This window comes from Notothenia rossii (genome assembly GCF_949606895.1).
Source record: "Notothenia rossii genome assembly, chromosome: 1".
NCBI classification, from domain to species: domain Eukaryota; kingdom Metazoa; phylum Chordata; class Actinopteri; order Perciformes; family Nototheniidae; genus Notothenia; species Notothenia rossii.
Genome location: NC_136912.1, coordinates 8,989,846 through 9,008,405, shown reverse-complemented (window position 1 = coordinate 9,008,405; position 18,560 = coordinate 8,989,846). Strand labels below are relative to the sequence as shown.

At 41.6% G+C, this 18,560-nt stretch overlaps 2 protein-coding genes across 2 annotated transcripts in view; one reads left to right on the top strand and one right to left on the bottom strand.

The window, feature by feature from the left end:
- Positions 1-1,236, bottom strand: part of LOC307028375 (E3 ubiquitin-protein ligase TRIM21-like) — a 33,480-nt gene extending 32,244 nt beyond the window's left edge. The window contains exon 1 of the mRNA XM_079663339.1: positions 451-1,236. The gene's annotated coding sequence lies outside the window, so the exon portion shown is untranslated. The remainder of the gene's footprint in view (positions 1-450) is intronic.
- A 2,465-nt stretch (positions 1,237-3,701) lies between these two features.
- LOC307028347 (E3 ubiquitin-protein ligase TRIM39-like) lies at positions 3,702-12,482 on the top strand. Its single transcript, XM_079663294.1, has 4 exons — positions 3,702-3,816; positions 3,990-4,725; positions 4,785-7,725; positions 9,407-12,482. The coding sequence occupies exon 4, from the start codon at positions 9,409-9,411 to the stop codon at positions 11,065-11,067; it is 1,659 nt and encodes a 552-aa protein (XP_079519420.1). The 5' UTR covers positions 3,702-3,816; positions 3,990-4,725; positions 4,785-7,725; positions 9,407-9,408; the 3' UTR covers positions 11,068-12,482.
- The last annotated feature ends 6,078 nt before the right edge of the window (positions 12,483-18,560 follow it).

The window sequence follows — 18,560 nt, the reverse complement described above, 5'->3', positions numbered from 1 at the left end:
TCTGTTATTTCTTCGGCTACTTCGTCTGATCCCTCTCCTCATTTCCTGGTTTTAGGTATCGAGTTGAGCATTTATGAGGGTTTATTTTGTCCAACTTGCGAGAGGTAGAAGATAGTGTTGCTACTCACGTCGCCATCTTCCGGAAGTCCTATTTAGTGTCATTTTAATTCATTAATTTAGAGTATATGTTTATGTTTTCGATTGAAGGTGGAAACGGGGGATTTGGTGCTTATTGGTAGACATGTGGAGAAATTGAATATATGTTTCCTTTGACCAAGGCAAGAGAAGATGTAAGAACATTATTCCTCTTTCTTTTAATTGATGAAACCTAAGAAAATAAACTGCACAGCTAAAATTCATGCCTGGACAAAGGACCTTATCCCAGCAGCAACATGTGATACCTGGTGCAACAGCAGCAGTTTGATTTTGTTTTTGTAAGAGTTGTGCTACCTGGCTGATGCTGGGCAGTTTGGTGAGCAGCATCTGGAAGACGGGTGGAGGCACAGTCTGCTGCAACACCTGCAGCAGCTGCTGGGGCTGCCCACACACTGCGATGGCGTTGGTCAGGTGGTCCACGCCTTTCTCATAGTCTCCTGTGGAGAGGACACACAGGTGAGGGAAGTACTCACACACTTCACTTAATAAGCCAGCCTAAAAATACTCATGCATTCAAAATGTTAATTAAGTAAAAGTAAAGAAGTATTATCAGCATAATGTTTTCCAAAGTTGTAGTTTGTCATTATGGAGCCATTACTTGGTAGTACAGTACTGCATCATATGATGTAAGTCAATGTGTTTTTGTTATTTAAAGGGTAACACTTTGTCAAACTAAACTAGAATACTAAAGTATTACTTAAGTACAACTACCTCAAGTACAAGTATCTCAACATTGTTATTAAAGGGGCCCTATTATGCTCATTTTCAGGTTCATATCAGTATGTAGTGCCTCTACTGTGACATGTCTCCATCCTTTAATGTTCGAAAAGCTCTTTATTATTCTCATACTGTCTGTGCTGCAGCACCTCTTTTCACCCTCTGTCTGAAACCAGAGCCCAGTCTGCTCTGGTTGGTTAGCTAGCCAATAGCTCTGTGGAGGTGTGTGGAGGTGTGTGTGTGTGTGTGTGTGTGTGTGTGTGTGTGTGTGTGTGTGTGTGTGTGTGTGTGTGTGCGTGCGTGCGTGCGTGCGTGCGTGCGTGCGTGCGTGCGTGCGTGCGTGCGTGTGTGTGTGTGTGTGTGTGTTACCCTGAGCCAGCAGCTCCTCCCCCAGCTGGATCTCCTCCAAGAAGAACTTCTGCACCGCCTCAGCATCCTTCAGGTCGGGGAGCTGCGGGACAAACAGCCGTCAGCAACAGGAAGTCAAACTGTTTCTGAGTGATCCATAATCAGATCTGATCTGTGAGCCACTCATACTTTTCAAGATGCAAACGCTTATTGTGAAATGCACACTCGATACAGCACAGCTTTGGCAAGGGAAACCTTCGAGCACATGTGTCAAACTCAAGGCCCGGGGGCCAAATCAGGCCCGTGGTGGATTTAATTTCGGCCCGCAGGATAATTTCTAATTACTATTAGATCTGGCCCGCCGGTATATTGCACGCACACCTTCACTCCACCCTGAGGGTTTCCTCAGCTCAGAGCCTGACCCCAAACATTGATGAACTTGCACCCGAGATGAGATGCCAAGTATCTGCTTGAACTAGAATCACAGAGCAGCACACTGAGTTTCAATGTTTCCTTCTGCACTTTCTTTCTTGAGACAACAGGGCATGTTGGTTTTTTTCTTTGAGGGAAATAGTTTTGTTGAAGCTGTTGTTGGCCTGTGGAAAAATGTAATCATAAGAAATGACTCCAGAAAATCTGCAGATAGAGCCATAAGAAATGAATGCAACTGATTATTTAATGTTTAATATTTTTATAGGCAATAATTTAAGCTTTGTTAGTTCCAGGTTTAATATGTGCAATAAGTTCATTTCAATAAGTTTTGCAATAAAAATTGATCCAGTCCGGCCCTCAACTAGTACAGATTTTTTCTTGGCCCACTGTGTATTTGAGTTTGACATATTGATATTGATATAGACTAGATAAATCATAATATAAAATAAAAGACTAATACAGGAAGTAAAGCTTTTAAAATAAAACCTAAAAATAGTGCTTACCAATTCTACTAAAATATTATTATTATTATTATTATTAGAATAATAATAATTAAACAATATTTGTATTAAAATTAAAATAATAATAGAAATAATGTTTTAAGAATCACTTTTATCATGCCTAATATTAATAACACTACTACTAACAATAATAATAATAATAATAATAAATAATGTTGGTACATAATCTGAATTATGGATTGCATTTGAATGGAATTCTTGAATTTATGGGTTTATGGGAAAAACTAAATATCAGTGATATAACAACAATAACAAAAACAACACCAATATGGTAGATAATATACAGAGATGTTTGCACAGAGATTTCCTCAGGTAAAATGTTTTATATATTTGAGAAACTAAGAAATATTTGTATATATTTTGCAACTTGATCATTCTCCTCTTACTATGAAGCACACTGTAAATGATTGACAGGAGATACGAGTAAGCGTTACAACACGATAAGAACTGTTTGTGCTCACCTTTGCCATGCCCGCCCTCTCTGTGGCTACCTGCTGCTTTCTCCTTCCTGCGACAGAGACACAAAAAAGTCAAAATTAAAAACCAAGAAATGGATTTAACAGCCACCTGTAAAACAGCAAGATTTTTATTTGTTCATGGCTTTAACTGTTTCTTTTAATCTTTAAAGTAACCTTGATTTAAGAGGTTCAATCACTGGGAGATATCATTCTCTATTGTCTCTTTTTATACAGTGCATTGAGGACACTTAACATGTTGTTATGATTCAGCATTAGGCAACTACCTCATCAATCGAGACCCAATATCTCACGAGGAAAAAGTGAGAACAGGATAATATGATTGCTTTAATTCAGGCAACAAAATGCCATTATAATCCATGAGGGATGCCGCCTGAGAGAAAACACTCGTCTTCCTTGTTATCATGACCACTAATGTTACATATTCAATGTCTAAAAGGCCTTTAGTTCATTTGATTGTATATAGATTTCTGTTTCATAGTGGATACATATTGTACTTGTTGTACATTTGATGAAGGTACGTTGTCTACATTACTAATCATAATAATAAAACATGTCCCAGAAGCTGCAGAGTTTGGGTTTAGAGATGGAAAGGAGAGCGGCTGAGGTCGATCTGAGGGACCGTTGGTGTTGGTAGGGCGGTGAGGAGGTCAGTGAGGTAGGGGGGGGGGCTTTGTAAGTAAGGAGCAGTATTTTGTAGTTGATGCGGTGGGAGACGGGAAACCAGTATAGTCCAAGTTCAAGTTCTACAATGGAAATAAGTCTTTAACTATGTAGATTATGTCATCCATGACATTTTACTGACATGTGTTTCAAATAAATGTAACTGAAAACGTTCATCATAATAAAGATTAGAAACAGCTTTGACACACTTCACTCCTCACACATGTAAAGCACCACCTTTGCTCCCTAACTATCAGAGAACACCTGGTATTTCTCAATACCCATGCAGATCAGAGGGAGGGAACAAACCAGCAGACAGTGAGAGGAGGAGCTACACTGGAAAGAGGTGAGCTTACACGTCACACACAAGAAACGAAAGTTATGTTAGTTAGAGAGGCAGCCACACTGCAGTCGAGACTAGTCTCTGTTTCTGTCTAAAGAAAATACAAACTGAGTTCATCAGATCTTTCTCAACAACACAGCAGATTCTCTGTCAAACACTGGTGAGTACATCTGATTATATTTACCCTTAAACGGTGTGTGTGTGTGTTAAATGGTCACGGTTGCCCATGGCTTGTTACAAGTTATCACACTTCTTTCTTTAAAACAATATATGATTTGAATTGATGATTGATGTTTTAAATGTTTTTTCTTTTCATTCTCATTATGTGTGTAGATATGGCTGCTGCAAGCTACCTGCCATCTGAAGATCAGTTCCTGTGCTCCATCTGTCTGGATTTGTTCACTGCTTTGACTTTTCCTTCTTTTAAAACAAACTCATAGAGGAACGCGCGGAGCAGAGGTTCTGCCCCAACAAGCGCTGGGTGAACGAGGATATCGATCCGAAGAGCCCTTCCGTGGCAACGCGACGCCACGGTGGCCAGGGACATCACACGACCGGCTGCGGTAGCCATACAGTGGACCAGATTATTCATCTAGCCCATGCAGCTGTCCGAGTTATCACTCCCGTCCTCAGGCGGGGGAGCGGGAGTGTCCTGCTGAGGGAAATCAGCGACACTCCCAACACACCTAGATTACTGGTCGCCGCCGCCATCTGCGCCCCGAGCCTGAATATCTTATCCAGATATTCAAGCATCAGTGGGTGCAGGGGCCTTCTCCCCTCTGCCCAACGGGCTGTCTGCGGAAGCAGATGGGCCGCTAGGCTTTCATCCAGTGGGGGCACACCGGGACACTCCGTGTCTGAGTGGCCCTGCACTCTGAGGATTCAAGCCCATGTCGCCACCGGAGCCTTCGTTCTCAGTGGCTGTCACACACCGCCAGATGTCTGGCAGGGGGGGTGAAACGAAGGCCGGCTGCGCCGGATGAGCCGGGCCGTAGAACCCCTGACGCAGGTGGCTCACCGGCCTCAGTGGCAGGGTTCATATCAGTATGTAGTGTCTCTACTGTGACATGTCTCCATGCTTTAATGTTCAAAAAGCTCTTTATTTTTCTCAAACTGCCTGTGCTGCAGCACCTCTTTTCACCCTCTGTCTGAAACCAGAGCCCAGTCCGCTCTGATTGGTTAGCTGGCCGGCTCTGTTGTGATTGGTCAACGGCTTAGAGATGTCCCGCCCCTTATCCTTAGCCTATTGCGTACAATGTGTTGGAGCGCTAGCCAATAGCTGTGTGTGTGTGTGTGTGTGTGTGTGTGTGTGTGTGTGTGTGTGTGTGTGTGTGTGTGTGTGTGTGTGTGTGTGTGTGTGTGTGTGTGTGTGTGTGTCAGCTGGATCTCCTCCAGGAAGAACTTCTGTACCGCCTCAGCGTCCTTCTGGTCGGAACTGCGGGACAAACAGCCGTCAGCAACAGGAAGTCAAACTGTTTCTTTTCAATAATCAGATCTGATCTGTGAGCCACTCGTACTTTTCAAGATGCAAACGCTTATTGTGAAAACTAAATATCAGTGATATAACAACAACAACAACAATGATATGGTAAATAAGATACAGAGATGTTTGCACAGAGATTTCCTAAGGTAAAATGTTTTATATATTTGAGTCACTGAGAAATATTTGTATATATTTTTCAATTTAACCATTTTCCTCTTACTATGAAGCACACTGTACATGATTGACAGGAGATAAGAGGAAAAGTTACAACCATGGTTACAACACAATAAGGACTGTTTGTGCTCACCTTGGCCATGCCCGCCCTCTCTGTGGCTACGACCAGTATTTTGTAGTTGATGCGGTGGGAGACGGGAAACCAGTATAGTTCAAGTTCATTAAGTAGCCTACTACAATGAAAATAAGTCTTTAACTATGTAGATTATGTCATCCATGACATTTTACTGACATGTGTTTCCAATAAATGTAACTGAAAACGTTCATAATAATAAAGATTAGAAACAGCTTGACACATCTGTAAAGCACAAGCTTTGCTCATAGCCGTGGGAACATGTTTCAAATGGGGGGTGCTGTGGGGATGACACCAGGGCCGGTTTTGACCAATGTGCTGCCCAAGGCAAGATTTTAGCTGGCATTGAAAAACCTCTACAAAAGACCAATACACTACAAAAAGAGAAACGTATTGACATGGTGGACAGCTTATATAAAAAGGCTTCAAATGTATTTAGTATTGCATGAACATGTTTTAATTTAGGGGGTGGACTTCACATCCTCTTGGGCGGTCCGCGGGTGCACCCCCGGGAAGATTTTTTTTAACATTTTAAAGTAAAATGCTTCAATCTGGTGCACTTAGAGCGCCCAATTGCTAGAGACTGATCTAGGGGATACAACTCTAAACACCCATATGAAAATGATCGGTTTGCATTTTAATAATCAAATAATATATGTGAACATAACCAATAACCTACCATAGCCAATAACAAATAAATGTAGGCTAACTTGTTTTATTTTTGTTAACATTTATTTATTTATGCATATTTTTAAATCTCTCCAGTTTTAAACAATATTTTTGGTTTACTGTCCTATAGTATACATTGGAATGATTTCAAACCTGTTTTTATTCAGTCTAATAATTATAAAGGAGTGCCTTGGAAATATTTGTTTACATAAATTGTGATCAAAACATTTGAGACCCACTCAACTATCTAAACACTCAGAGTCCTTTACCTCACTGAACCTCTCAGTCTGACAGGAGAGCTCTCCCTCCACATTATTGTAGAAACATCTTCTTATATCCGTTAGCGCAGCAGAAGCTAACAACAATCCCAGCCGGTACCGGTGCACCCCCTCTCTCAATCTATCTATCCCTCTCTCTCTCTCTCTCACGCTGGTGAGCTGCGGGTGCCTGATAAGCCAACATCCCCCACTTTCATCACTTACAGCGCCCATCGTACGGGGCAAATGGAAAATGTAACCGGGGTGAAAAGGGTGTTATCTTTACTTAATTATGAATGTTGTTACATCAAGGCTGAAAATTGATTTTTTTTATTTTTTTTATTTGTATTTAATTTTGTGGAAGTGCAGATCCCCTGTCCTCCACCATGGGGTGCTGCAGCACCCTCAGCACCCCTACTTCCCACGGCCCTGGCCTTTGCTCCCTAACTATCAGAGAATACCTGGTATTTCTCAAAACCCATGCAGATCAGAGGGAGGGAAACACCAGCTGCAGTGAGAGGAGGAGCTACACTGGAAAGAGGAGAGCTTACACGTCACACTCAGAAAACGAAAGTTATGTTAGTTAGAGCGTCGGCCACACTGCGGTCGAGACTAGTCTCCGTTTCTGTCTAAATAAAATACAAACTGAGTTCATCAGATATTTCTCAACAACACAGCAGAGTCTCTGTCAAACACTGGTGAGTACATCTGATTATATTTACCCTTCCATACCTTAGGTGGTGCGTGTAGCCATATAGACGCGACGTCCAAATGAAATACAACGGCCGCATGCGAGATGGACAGAAATAAATCGCGAAATTATCTGTGACGCGTTTGTGTGTATTGTGTTTGTTTCATTACATTACATTGCATTTAGCTGAAGCTTTTATCCAAAGTGACTTACAGTAAATACATTCGACCAGGAAGATACAACCTTGAAGAAAACAGAATCATATAAGTAGGCCTACATCAGGTTTAATAGAGCCAAACATTTCAAGTGCTACTAACTCAACTGGCTTTAGATAAGCCAGTCCTTTATTAGTATATAAGTGCTCTGTTAGCAGTTATTTTTTAGTAATTATATCGCTCGAAGTGGAGTCGAAAGAGATGAGTTTTCAGTCTGCGCCGGAAGATGTGTAAGCTTTCTGCTGTCCTGATTTCAATGGGGAGCTCATTCCACCATTTTGGAGCCAGGATAGCAAACCCACGTGTTTTTGCTGATGGGAACTTGGGTCCCCCTCGCAGTGCGGGTGCAGCGAGCTGTTTGGCCGATGCAGAGCGGAGTGCACGTGCTGGGGTGTACAGTTTAACCATGTCCTGGATGTAGGAAGCGCCAGATCCATTCGCAGCATGGTACGCAAGTACCATTGTCTTGAAATGGATTCTAGCAGTTACCGGAAGCCAGTGAAGGGAGCGGAGGAGAGGGGTGGTGTGGGGAAATGTTGGAAGGTTGAAGACCAGACGAGCCGCTGCATTCTGGATGAGCTGCAGAGGTCGGATGGCACATGCAGGCAGACCAGGCAGGAGGGAGTTGCAGTAGTCTAGGCGTGAGATCACGAGAGCCTGGACCAGAACCTGCGTTGTTTTCTGGGTCCGACGTATCCTCCTGATGTTGTAAAGAGTGTCTCTGCAGCAGCGGGTTGTAGCAGCGATGTTTGCAGTGAAGGACAGTTTGTTATCTAGGGTCACACCCAGATTCCTTGCAATTCCATTTCCCAGGGAAACACTCGCATGAAACACCGGCTGTTGTTATGCCTGCTGTGACGTTAAGTTACCGCTTGTAATTATGCCTTTGCAAGCTTAAAGGCTGTATTTATCATCTGAATTTGGCGGAACAAGTTTAATATTCTAAAAACCAAGACTTTGTTTATTTGAAATCAGATGAAAAAAACTGTCACGGACCCTGCCGTGTTATCTATGATTACTACACTTTTCATTCATAATTTCAGCGGGAGGGAGGGGGAGCGGCGCTGAGGAACAGCAGAGTGTGGGTTGACAGGTGTCTGTGTTGACATTCCCCTTATTGTGGAATAAGGGGAATGCAGAGACAGGCTACAAGTGTCTTAGGTTCAAGTTAGACAACTAATGTCTGGGTTAGTGTTCATGACTTCATGTTTATGTCATCTTAATGTTTAATCTCAATGCACACACATTTTCCGTGCTTTCCAATAGTTTAAAAATAGTCTTATTCCACTGTTAAATAACCTGTTCAATACAAACATGCCACTTGCACAAATTAAATAACATTTCTGTGAACTGATATTTGTTTAGTGAGCTTATTAGAGGATGTTCCCTGAAAGATTGTAAAATGTCAATGAAGACTGAGCATATTTGTTAATAATTACATACAATACATGGAATTTGTGTGTGTGTGTGTGTGTGTGTGTGTGTGTGTGTGTGTGTGTGTGTGTGTGTGTGTGTGTGTGTGTGTGTGTGTGTGTGTGTGTGTGTGTGTGTGTGTGTGTGTGTGTGTGTGTGTGTGTGTGTGTGTGTGTGTGTGTGTGTGTGTGTGTGTGTGTGTGTGTGTGTGTGTGTGTGTGTGTGTGTGTGTGTGTGTGTGTGTGTGTGTGTGTGTGTGTGTGTGTGTGTGTGTGTGTGTGTGTGTGTGTGTGTGTGTGTGTGTGTGTGTGTGTGTGTGTGTGTGTGTGTGTGTGTGTGTGTGTGTTTGTGTGTGTGTCAGCCAAGTGAATCTGCAGCCCCCTGGTGTCCAGTACATAAATGATGTGGCCCCCACCACCATCAAAGTTGCCCATCCCTGCCCTACAGGGTGTACTTTGAGGTTTTTTGACTCTGCAGACCGTTCACATGCATAAAAACCTTAATAACACACAAGGGGACGGGTAATAACCGGAAAAGCATGACATGGGCCCTTTAACATACCAGCTGCAACACTCAAAAAATTGTGTGTGTGGGGGGGGGGCTTAGAGAGAGAGAGAGACTCAGACTCAGACTTCTTTCTTAAAAACAATATATGATTTGAATTGATGATTGATGTTTCAAATGTTTTCTCTTTTCTTTCTCATTATGTGTGTAGATATGGCTGCTGCAAGCTACCTGCCATCTGAAGATCAGTTCCTCTGCTCCATCTGTCTGGATGTGTTCACTGATCCAGTCGCTATACCATGTGGACACAACTTCTGTAAAGACTGTATCACTGAACACTGGGATAGAAATGACAGGTGCCAGTGTCCCTTGTGTAAAGAGGCTTTTAATACAAGACCAAATTTGAGGGTCAACACTTTCATCTCTGAGATGGTGGCTCAGTTCAGACAGTCGGCTCAACAGAAAGCCAGCAGCAGCAGCTCAGAGCAACAAGTCTTCAAACCAGGAGAAGTTCCCTGTGACGTCTGCACTGAAACCAAACTGAAGGCCCTGAAGTCCTGCCTGGTGTGTCTGACCTCCTACTGTGAGACTCACCTGGAGCCTCATCTGACAGCTTCAAGCCTGAAAAGACATCAGCTGATCGACCCTGTGGAGAACCTGGAAGACAGGATGTGTCTGAAGCACGATAAACCTCTGGAGCTGTTCTGTAAGACCGACCAGACATGTGTCTGTTTGCTCTGCACTGTTTTAGACCACAAGATGCATGATGTGGTTCCTCTGAAAGAAGGATATGAAGGGGAGAAGGCAGCGCTGGGAAATAAAGAGGCTAGAAGTGTGGAAATGATCCGGAAGAGACGACTGAAGATTGAGGAGATCAAACACTCAGTGGACCTCAGTGAGAAAGTAGCAGACAGAGAGGTAGCAGAAGGAGTTCAGGTCTTCTCTGCTCTGAAGAAGTCTGTTGAGAGAAACCTGAATGAGTTCATCCAAACAATAGAAGGGAAGCAGAACATGAGAATGAAACAGGCTGAAGACTTCATCAAAGAGCTGGAACAGGAAATCTCTCAGCTGAAGAAGAGAGTTGCAAAAGTTGAGCATCTCTCACGGTCTGAAGACCACCTCCACGTTCTCCAGGGTGTCCAGTCCCTAAACATCCAACACCCATCACCCACCAAGGACTGGACAAAGGTCAGCATCCCTCCATCATCATATGAAGGGACTGTGAATGGAGCTGTGGAGAGAGCTGTGGTTCAGTTGGAGGAGACACTCAGTAAAGAGATGAAGAAGCTGATTGAAGCTGAGCTGAAGAGGGTCCAGAGGTACGCAGTGCATGTGACTCTTGATCCTAATACTGCACATCCCACTTTCATCCTGTCTGATGATGGGAAAGAAGTGAGGTATGGTGATGTAAAGATAAGGCTCCCAAAAGACCGAGAGGGATTCCCTGATGATATCTGTGTTTTAGGAAAGCAGAGTTTCTCTTCAGGCAGATTTTACTTTGAGGTTCAAGTAAAAAGAAAGACCGAGTGGGATTTAGGAGTGGCCAGAGAGTCGATCAACAGGAAGGGAGAGATCACACTGGGCCCTGGGTGGGATAACTGGACTATATCTCTGAGAAATGGAAATGAGTACGAAGCCAATGATGCTCGTTCTGTCCGTCTCTCTCTGAAGTCAAGGCCTAAGAAGGTGGGGGTGTTTGTGGATTATGAGAAGGGTCTGGTCTCCTTTTATGACGTAGATGCTGCAGCTCTGATCTACTCCTTCACTGGCTGCTCCTTCACTGAGAAACTCTACCCAGTTTTTAGTCCTGGTCTTAAATGTGGCCGTGAAAACACTGCACCTCTGATCATCTCTCCTGTCAGAGTCACCTAATCACTCATCTTATTTCATCTGTTGATTTGTTTTCATTCAAGGGAACGAACATTGATTTTTAGAGTCAAAACTGTATAGTTTCCATCTTATTTTCCAAAAGATACGTTTACTGTGGTGACTGATTAACATATGGTTTAGATTCTGTATACAACACATAAGTGGATTCATTAATCTACTCAACAATCCAATAATTATCTCTTCAACACTTTATCGTAACACATATCGAGAATATCTATATGATCGTTGGTAAAGCTAAAGATTTATTGTAACTTTAAAAAAAAAAAGAAGGTTGTTTCTAATGACACCAACTTTGTCAAGCTAGTTAGAATTGATAATAACATTAAATGTTTTATAATAAAATTGTTATAAAGCTTCATTTAATAGAAAGGCTTATTAATACCTCTACAGTGTACTTAATACAATTTGTGGAATAGTTATAGTGCTAGAAAAACTAAAATGAAGCAAAAATAATATGATACATCCTCATTTATGTTAAAATGTGTTTGGTTAATAACTGTTAACTTGTATATTTAAATTCCAGGTTTTATAATTGATTACTGGTAAAATGGCTTATGAATCAAAGACATCTGTAAATATGTGATTGTGAGTTAAGAAAACAGTCAAATAAACTAGATGTTTGGTCTGAGAAAGCAGAGACTCGAGCACTAAACACTGAACAGGAAAGCCTGGTTTACACATCAGTTGTATTTCATGACACATTTCCTGAGGCTAATTCATAATTAAAAAAATATAAGTTGATGTATTTTTGTGTAAAAGTTTGTAGGAAGAAATGTTTGTTTCCACTATCAGTGATTGGATATTGTACGGCTGTCGAGCAGAACACAGTGGGGCTGATATCAGTGAGATAGCATTCACTTTGATGAGTACAAATAAGTAACTAACTACAGAGTTTAGCATTATACGAGTATGTATGGCAACAACTCATATAAGGAAACATTTGAATTTATTGAATGATACTCTTTAAGGATATAACAGTTAGACCTACCATTTACTTCCTGTAGTTTTGCCATATTTTTATAAAACTAGTTTCCCCCTTTGTGATATAAAACGCTGAATCATTTGTTTGCATTGTGTCAACACTCATGTGTGTTTGTTGTGTGTGTGGTAGAAACAACTGGGTGAAATGTGATGAGGGTCACATGACTAACGGGGATTGTCAAAAAGCCAGAATACACCTCTTCCCAGGTTCTCAGTTTTAACTCATCATGCATACACAAAACCCTCCTTTTCTTATACTTTGAAAAAATGCCTTTTCAAATGATTTCCCTCACAGCACATTTTTATAATCACTGAACTCAACAAGAACTCAATGTGAAACGGGTTAAATATTTTGTCTTTCATCCAAGATAACAATCTTCACAAGCACAATTTTAAATAAAAAATCAATATACTAATTTCAAGGTCACTGGTCTTTGTTGTTTGTCTGAGTAATGTGTTCAGTGTTATTTCAGATGACAGGAAACAAGTCTTAAAAACACAATAGGAAAACTTGATATGTTTCCGTATGTCAAGGATCAAAACCAATCTATAAATCAGGCAAGATTTTAAAAAACATGGCAAAATAGCTTTTTATTTTATTTTATATTTCAGTGGTTAAAAACTGAGTATATGTTAAGGTAAGCAGGATTATATTGTATCTCATTTTAGAATCTAAACAACAATAACTGCTGTTTCATTTGTTGCTCAAAGTTATTCATGAAACATCTCACATTTTCACAAGGCCTTTCAAGTCAGATTTAAAAATAGTCAATTGTTGACTGTTCTGCTGTGTAAGTGGGCGTGTCAGACCTGACCTTTACCTCACCTACCTCTATCAAGCTTACCATTGATAAAAAGATGCTAAATTGGCTGTGAATGGAAAGGATGTATGTTTCCTTCTTTGTTGTTTCAGGCATGTGAAACCAGGCATGTGAAACTAGATAGAACATTCTGAACTTTTGACCTATACACAAAAACACACATTCTAGACCATATTTCTTTAATTTCTCATGTTCCAAATATGTTAAATGAGTCTCTTGGAGGAATATCATTTGCACATTTTCCTTTTTCAACTTTGTCATAACCTTTTCTCTCTTCTTTGGTACGTTAAGACCATTCACATTTAGCGACAGTATCTTAGTATTAACCATTTATGTGTATTGGTAGGTTATTCTTTTGGTATGCTCCCTCGAAGCTCTGGGCTAAACAGTCGTTAACAAAACACACATAGGCGTGTGGCGCAGTGGATAGAGCCTTGGTGTTGGGATCAGGGGGTCACAGGTTCAAACCCCACTGCAGTCAGCATGTCGTTGTGTCCCTGGGCAAGACACTTCACCCCAAATTGCTCCTGTGGGGATTCAGTATGTATTCAGCTTCAGTATTCAGTATGTAAGTTGCTACGGATAAAAGCGTCCAACAAGTAGCATGTAATAATGTAATAATAAACATAAAACAAAAATGGGTTCTAACATCCCCAATACCCCGTTGGTGGGTGCAGGGGAAATCCTCCCGTAAGAGGGCCCCTCTCTAGACTTGAGACTATACCCAACTCATGGGGTTACGTGCTGTCTAGGCATGTCCAACATTAACACTGGCCTACCTCTCTCCGTTGGTATCCAATAAAAAAAAGCCTGTATATTTCTTCAATCCTCAATGAAAGTTATTCAAGCAAAACAGTCCTACGCTTTCCATTTTTGCAACATTTCTCTCGTCGTGTCTTCCTTCCTTTCCCTTGACTCGTTGCCAGACCGGTTTGCGCCCTCCTCTCCTCCACAGGTGCGGCGGCTCCGCCTGGTACCTCCATCTCGAGTCCCCTCTCCCTCAGGTCCCTGGTGGCGTCTATGGCGTCATCATAGGTCTTCACTCCGGCTTCCCAATAAATGCGTATTTTAGCGAGTGGTGTCTGGAAACGTATTCCTCTGTCCTTCAATACCTTCTTGATGCCTAGATATGACTTTCTTTTCTGGACCACTGCGGTTGCATAGTCGTGGTCAAAGAATATGCGTGTGCCCCCTACACTCATTTTCTTCTGCCATGCTTTCTTAAGAATGACTTCTTTCGTGTCGAATTGCAAGAAATGGACCACTATTGACCTGGGGGTAGCGGTCGGAGGCGGCTTTTGAGCGAGGGCTCTGTGCGCTCTTTGAATGTTGAGATTAATAACGTTAGCCTCCTGTAGCTCCAGCTCAGTGCTCAGGAGTTGCTCCACGTATTTGGTAACCGACTCCCCCTCTGTTTCCTCTGGCACCCCGAATATTCGGATATTATTCCTCCTTGATCTTCCTTCAAGGTCTACCATTTTTTCCTGCATCTGGTGCGTCTGATTCGACATTTCAATCATTGTTTCTTTCGCCTCCGACCGGCTCGCAGTGTCTCGGAATGGCCCGTCTCCGTAATTTTAGCTTCTTCGTCCTCATCTCCGTTGTTTTCTTGCTTCGAGTTTTCTGTCACTCCTGGTTGATCTTTCGCTGTTTCTTGTTTTCTGTTATTTCTTCGGCTACTTCGTCTGATCCCTCTCCTCATTTCCTGGTTTTAGGTATCGAGTTGAGCATTTATGAGGGTTTATTTTGTCCAACTTGCGAGAGGTAGAAGATAGTGTTGCTACTCACGTCGCCATCTTCCGGAAGTCCTATTTAGTGTCATTTTAATTCATTAATTGAGAGTATTTGTTTATGTTTTCGATTGAAGGTGGAAACGAGGGATTTGGTGCTTATTGGTAGACATGTGGAGAAATAGAATATGTTTTCTTTGACAAAGACAAGAGAAGATGTAAGAACATTATTCCTTTTTCTTTTAATTGATGAAACTTAAGAAAATAAACTGCACAGCTAAAATTCTTGCCTGGACAAAGCACCTTATCCCAGCAGCAACATGTGATACCTGGTGCATCAGCAGCAGTTGGCTTTTGTTTTTGTAAGAGTTGTGCTACCTGGCTGATGCTGGGCAGTTTGGTGAGCAGCATCTGGAAGACGGGTGGAGGCACAGTCTGCTGCAACACCTGCAGCAGCTGCTGGGGCTGCCCACACACTGCGATGGCGTTGGTCAGGTGGTCCACGCCTTTCTCATAGTCTCCTGTGGAGAGGACACACAGGTGAGGGAAGTACTCAGACACTTCACTTAATAAGCCAGCCTAAAAATAGTCATGCATTCAAAATGTTGATTAAGTAAAAGTAAAGAAGTATTATCAGCATAATGTTTTCCAAAGTTGTAGTTTTTCATTATGGAGCCATTACTTGGTAGTACAGTACTGCATCATATGATGTAAGTCAATGTGTTTTTGTTATTTAAAGGGTAACACTTTGTCAAACTAAACTAGAATACTAAAGTATTACTTAAGTACAACTACCTCAAGTACAAGTATCTCAACATTGTTATTAAAGGGGCCCTATTATGCTCATTTTCAGGTTCATAACAGTATGTAGTGCCTCTACTGTGACATGTCTCCATCCTTTAATGTTCGAAAAGCTCTTTATTATTCTCATAGTGTCTGTGCTGCAGAACCTCTTTTCACCCTCTGTCTGAAACCAGAGCCCAGTCTGCTCTGGTTGGTTAGCTAGCCAATAGCTCTGTGGAGGTGCGTGTGTGTGTGTATGTGTGTGTGTGTGTGTGTGTGTGTGTGTGTGTGTGTGTGTGTGCGTGCGTGCGTGCGTGCGTGCGTGCGTGCGTGTGTGTGCGTGCGTGCGTGCGTGTGTGTGTGTGCGTGCGTGCGTGTGTGTGTGTGTGTGTGTGTGTGTGTGTGTGTGTGTGTGTGTCACCCTGAGCCAGCAGCTCCTCCCCCAGCTGGATCTCCTCCAGGAAGAACTTCTGTACCGCCTCAGCGTCCTTCAGGTCGGGGAGCTGCGGGACAAACAGCCGTCAGCAACAGGAAGTCAAACTGTTTCTGAGTGATCAATAATCAGATCTGATCTGTAGCCACTCGTACTTTTCAAGATGCAAACGCTTATTGTGAAATGCACACTCGATACAGCACAGCTTTGGCAAGGGAAACCTTAGAGCACATGTGTCAAACTCAAGGCCCGGGGGCCAAATCAGGCCCGTGGTGGATTTAATTTCGGCCCGCAGGATAATTTCTAATTACTATTAGATCTGGCCCGCCGGTATATTGCACGCACACCTTCACTCCACCCTGAGGGTTTCCTCAGCTCAGAGCCTGACCCCAAACATCGATGAACTTGCACCCAAGATGAGATGCCAAGTATCTGAACTAGCATCACAGAGCAGCAAACTGAGTTTCAATGTTTCCTTCTGCACTTTCTTTCTTGAGACAACAGGGCATGTTTGGTTTGTTCTTTGAGGGAAATAGTTCTTTGAAGCTGTTGTTGGCCTGTGGAAAAATGTAATCATAAGAAATGACTCCAGAAAATCTGCAGATAGAGCCATAAGAAATGAATAAAACTGATTATTTAATGTTTAATGTTTTTATAGGCAATCATTTAAGCTTTGTTAGTTCCAGGTTTAATATGTGCAATAAGTTCATTTCAATAAGTTTTGCAATAAAAATTGATCCAACAACAACACCAATATGGTAGATAATATACAGAGATGTTTGCACAGAGATTTCCTCAGGTAAAATGTTTTATATATTTGAGAAACTAAGAAATATTTGTATATATTTTGCAACTTGATCATTTTCCTCTTACTATGAAGCACACTGTAAATGATTGACAGGAGATAAGAGGAAGCGTTACAACACGATAAGAACTGTTTGTGCTCACCTTTGCCATGCCCGCCATCTCTATGGCTACCTGCTGCTTTCTCCTTCCTGCAACAGAGACACAAAAAAGTCAAAATTAAAAACCAAGAAATGGATTTAACAGCCACCTGTAAAACAGCAAGATGTTTATTTGTTCATGGCTTTAACTGTTTCTTTTAATATTTAAAGTAACCTTGATTTAAGTGATTCAATCACTGGGAGATATCATTCTCTATTGTCTCTTTTTATACAGTGCATTGAGGACATTTAACATGTTGTTATGTTTCAGCATTAGGCAACAACCTCATCAATCGAGACCCAATATCTCACGAGGAAAAAGTGAGAACAGGATAACATGATTGCTTTAATTCAGGCAACAAAATGCCATTATAATCCATAAGGGATGCTGCCTGAGAGAAAACACTCGTCTTCCTTGTTATCATGACAACTAATGTTACATATTCAATGTCTAAAAGGCCTTTAGTTCATTTGATTGTATATAGATTTCTGTTTCATAGTGGATACATATTGTACTTGTTGTACATTTGATGAAGCTATGTTGTCTACATTACTAATCATAATAATAAAACATGTCCCAGAAGCTGCAGAGTTTGGGTTTAGAGATGGAAAGGAGACCGGCTGAGGTCGATCTGAGGGACCGTTGGGGTTGGTAGGGGGTGAGGAGGTCAGTGAGGTAGGGGGGGGGCTTTGTAAGTAAGGAGCAGTATTTTGTAGTTGATGCGGTGGGAGACGGGAAACCAGTATAGTTCAAGTTCAAGTTCTACAATGGAAATAAGTCTTTAACGATGTAGATTATGTCATCCATGACATTTTACTGACATGTGTTTCAAATGAATGTAACTGAAAACGTTCATCATAATAAAGATTAGAAACAGCTTTGACACACCTCACTCCTCACACATGTAAAGCACCACCTTTGCTCCCTAACTATTAGAGAACACCTGGTATTTCTCAAAACCCATGCAGATCAGAGGGAGGGAACAAACCAGCAGACAGTGAGAGGAGGAGCTACAGGAGCTTACACGTCACACACAAGAAACAAAAGTTAAGTTAGTTAGAGAGGCAGCCACACTGCAGTCGAGACTAGCCTCCGTTTCTGTCTAAAGAAAATACAAACTGAGTTCATCAGATCTTTCTCAACAACACAGCAGAGTCTCTGTCAAACACTGGTGAGTACAGCTGATTATATTTACCCTTAAACAAGAAGGATTAACACAAAACAGCCATTCTCAGGAGAAAGCTCCACCCTTTACGTCCAACTTGTTTTTCTCTAACAACATGACCATACATATGATATAGAGTCCACTTTAAACATCTTAAACAGTCTCTTTGTATCAACTCATAGTACTTTAGTCACTTGTAACTGAATCTCTGTTGTGAGGAGTTTTAATTCACTTCTGCTCTCCTGCTCTTATTAGATTTTGCTGATCACTTCCTCCATAATGCTTTCACCCATTTCCTCTAGCTGTTTCAAAATAAAAATATTTCCATGACAGAAACAGTTGGAGGCTTTTAATGTGAAGCAGCTAGAGGAAATTAATAATTATGGTCACACAGTAAGAAGTGCAGTGTTATTTTTCAATAAAAATGTTTTCGACAAAACCTGTATTTTCATTGCTGTTAGCCAGAGTTGCATGCTTGACCCTGTCAGAGTTAAATGGTCACAGTTGCTCATGGCTTGTTACAAGTTATCAAAGTTATTTCGTTAAAACCATGTATGATGAATTGATGATTGATGTTTCAAATGTTTTCTCTTTTCTTTCTCATTATGTGTGTAGAT

Coding starts and splice junctions, on each gene's coding strand:
- LOC307028347 (XM_079663294.1), top strand. CDS start 9,409: ATGGCTGCTGCAAGCTACCTGCCATCTGAAGATCAGTTCCTCTGCTCC.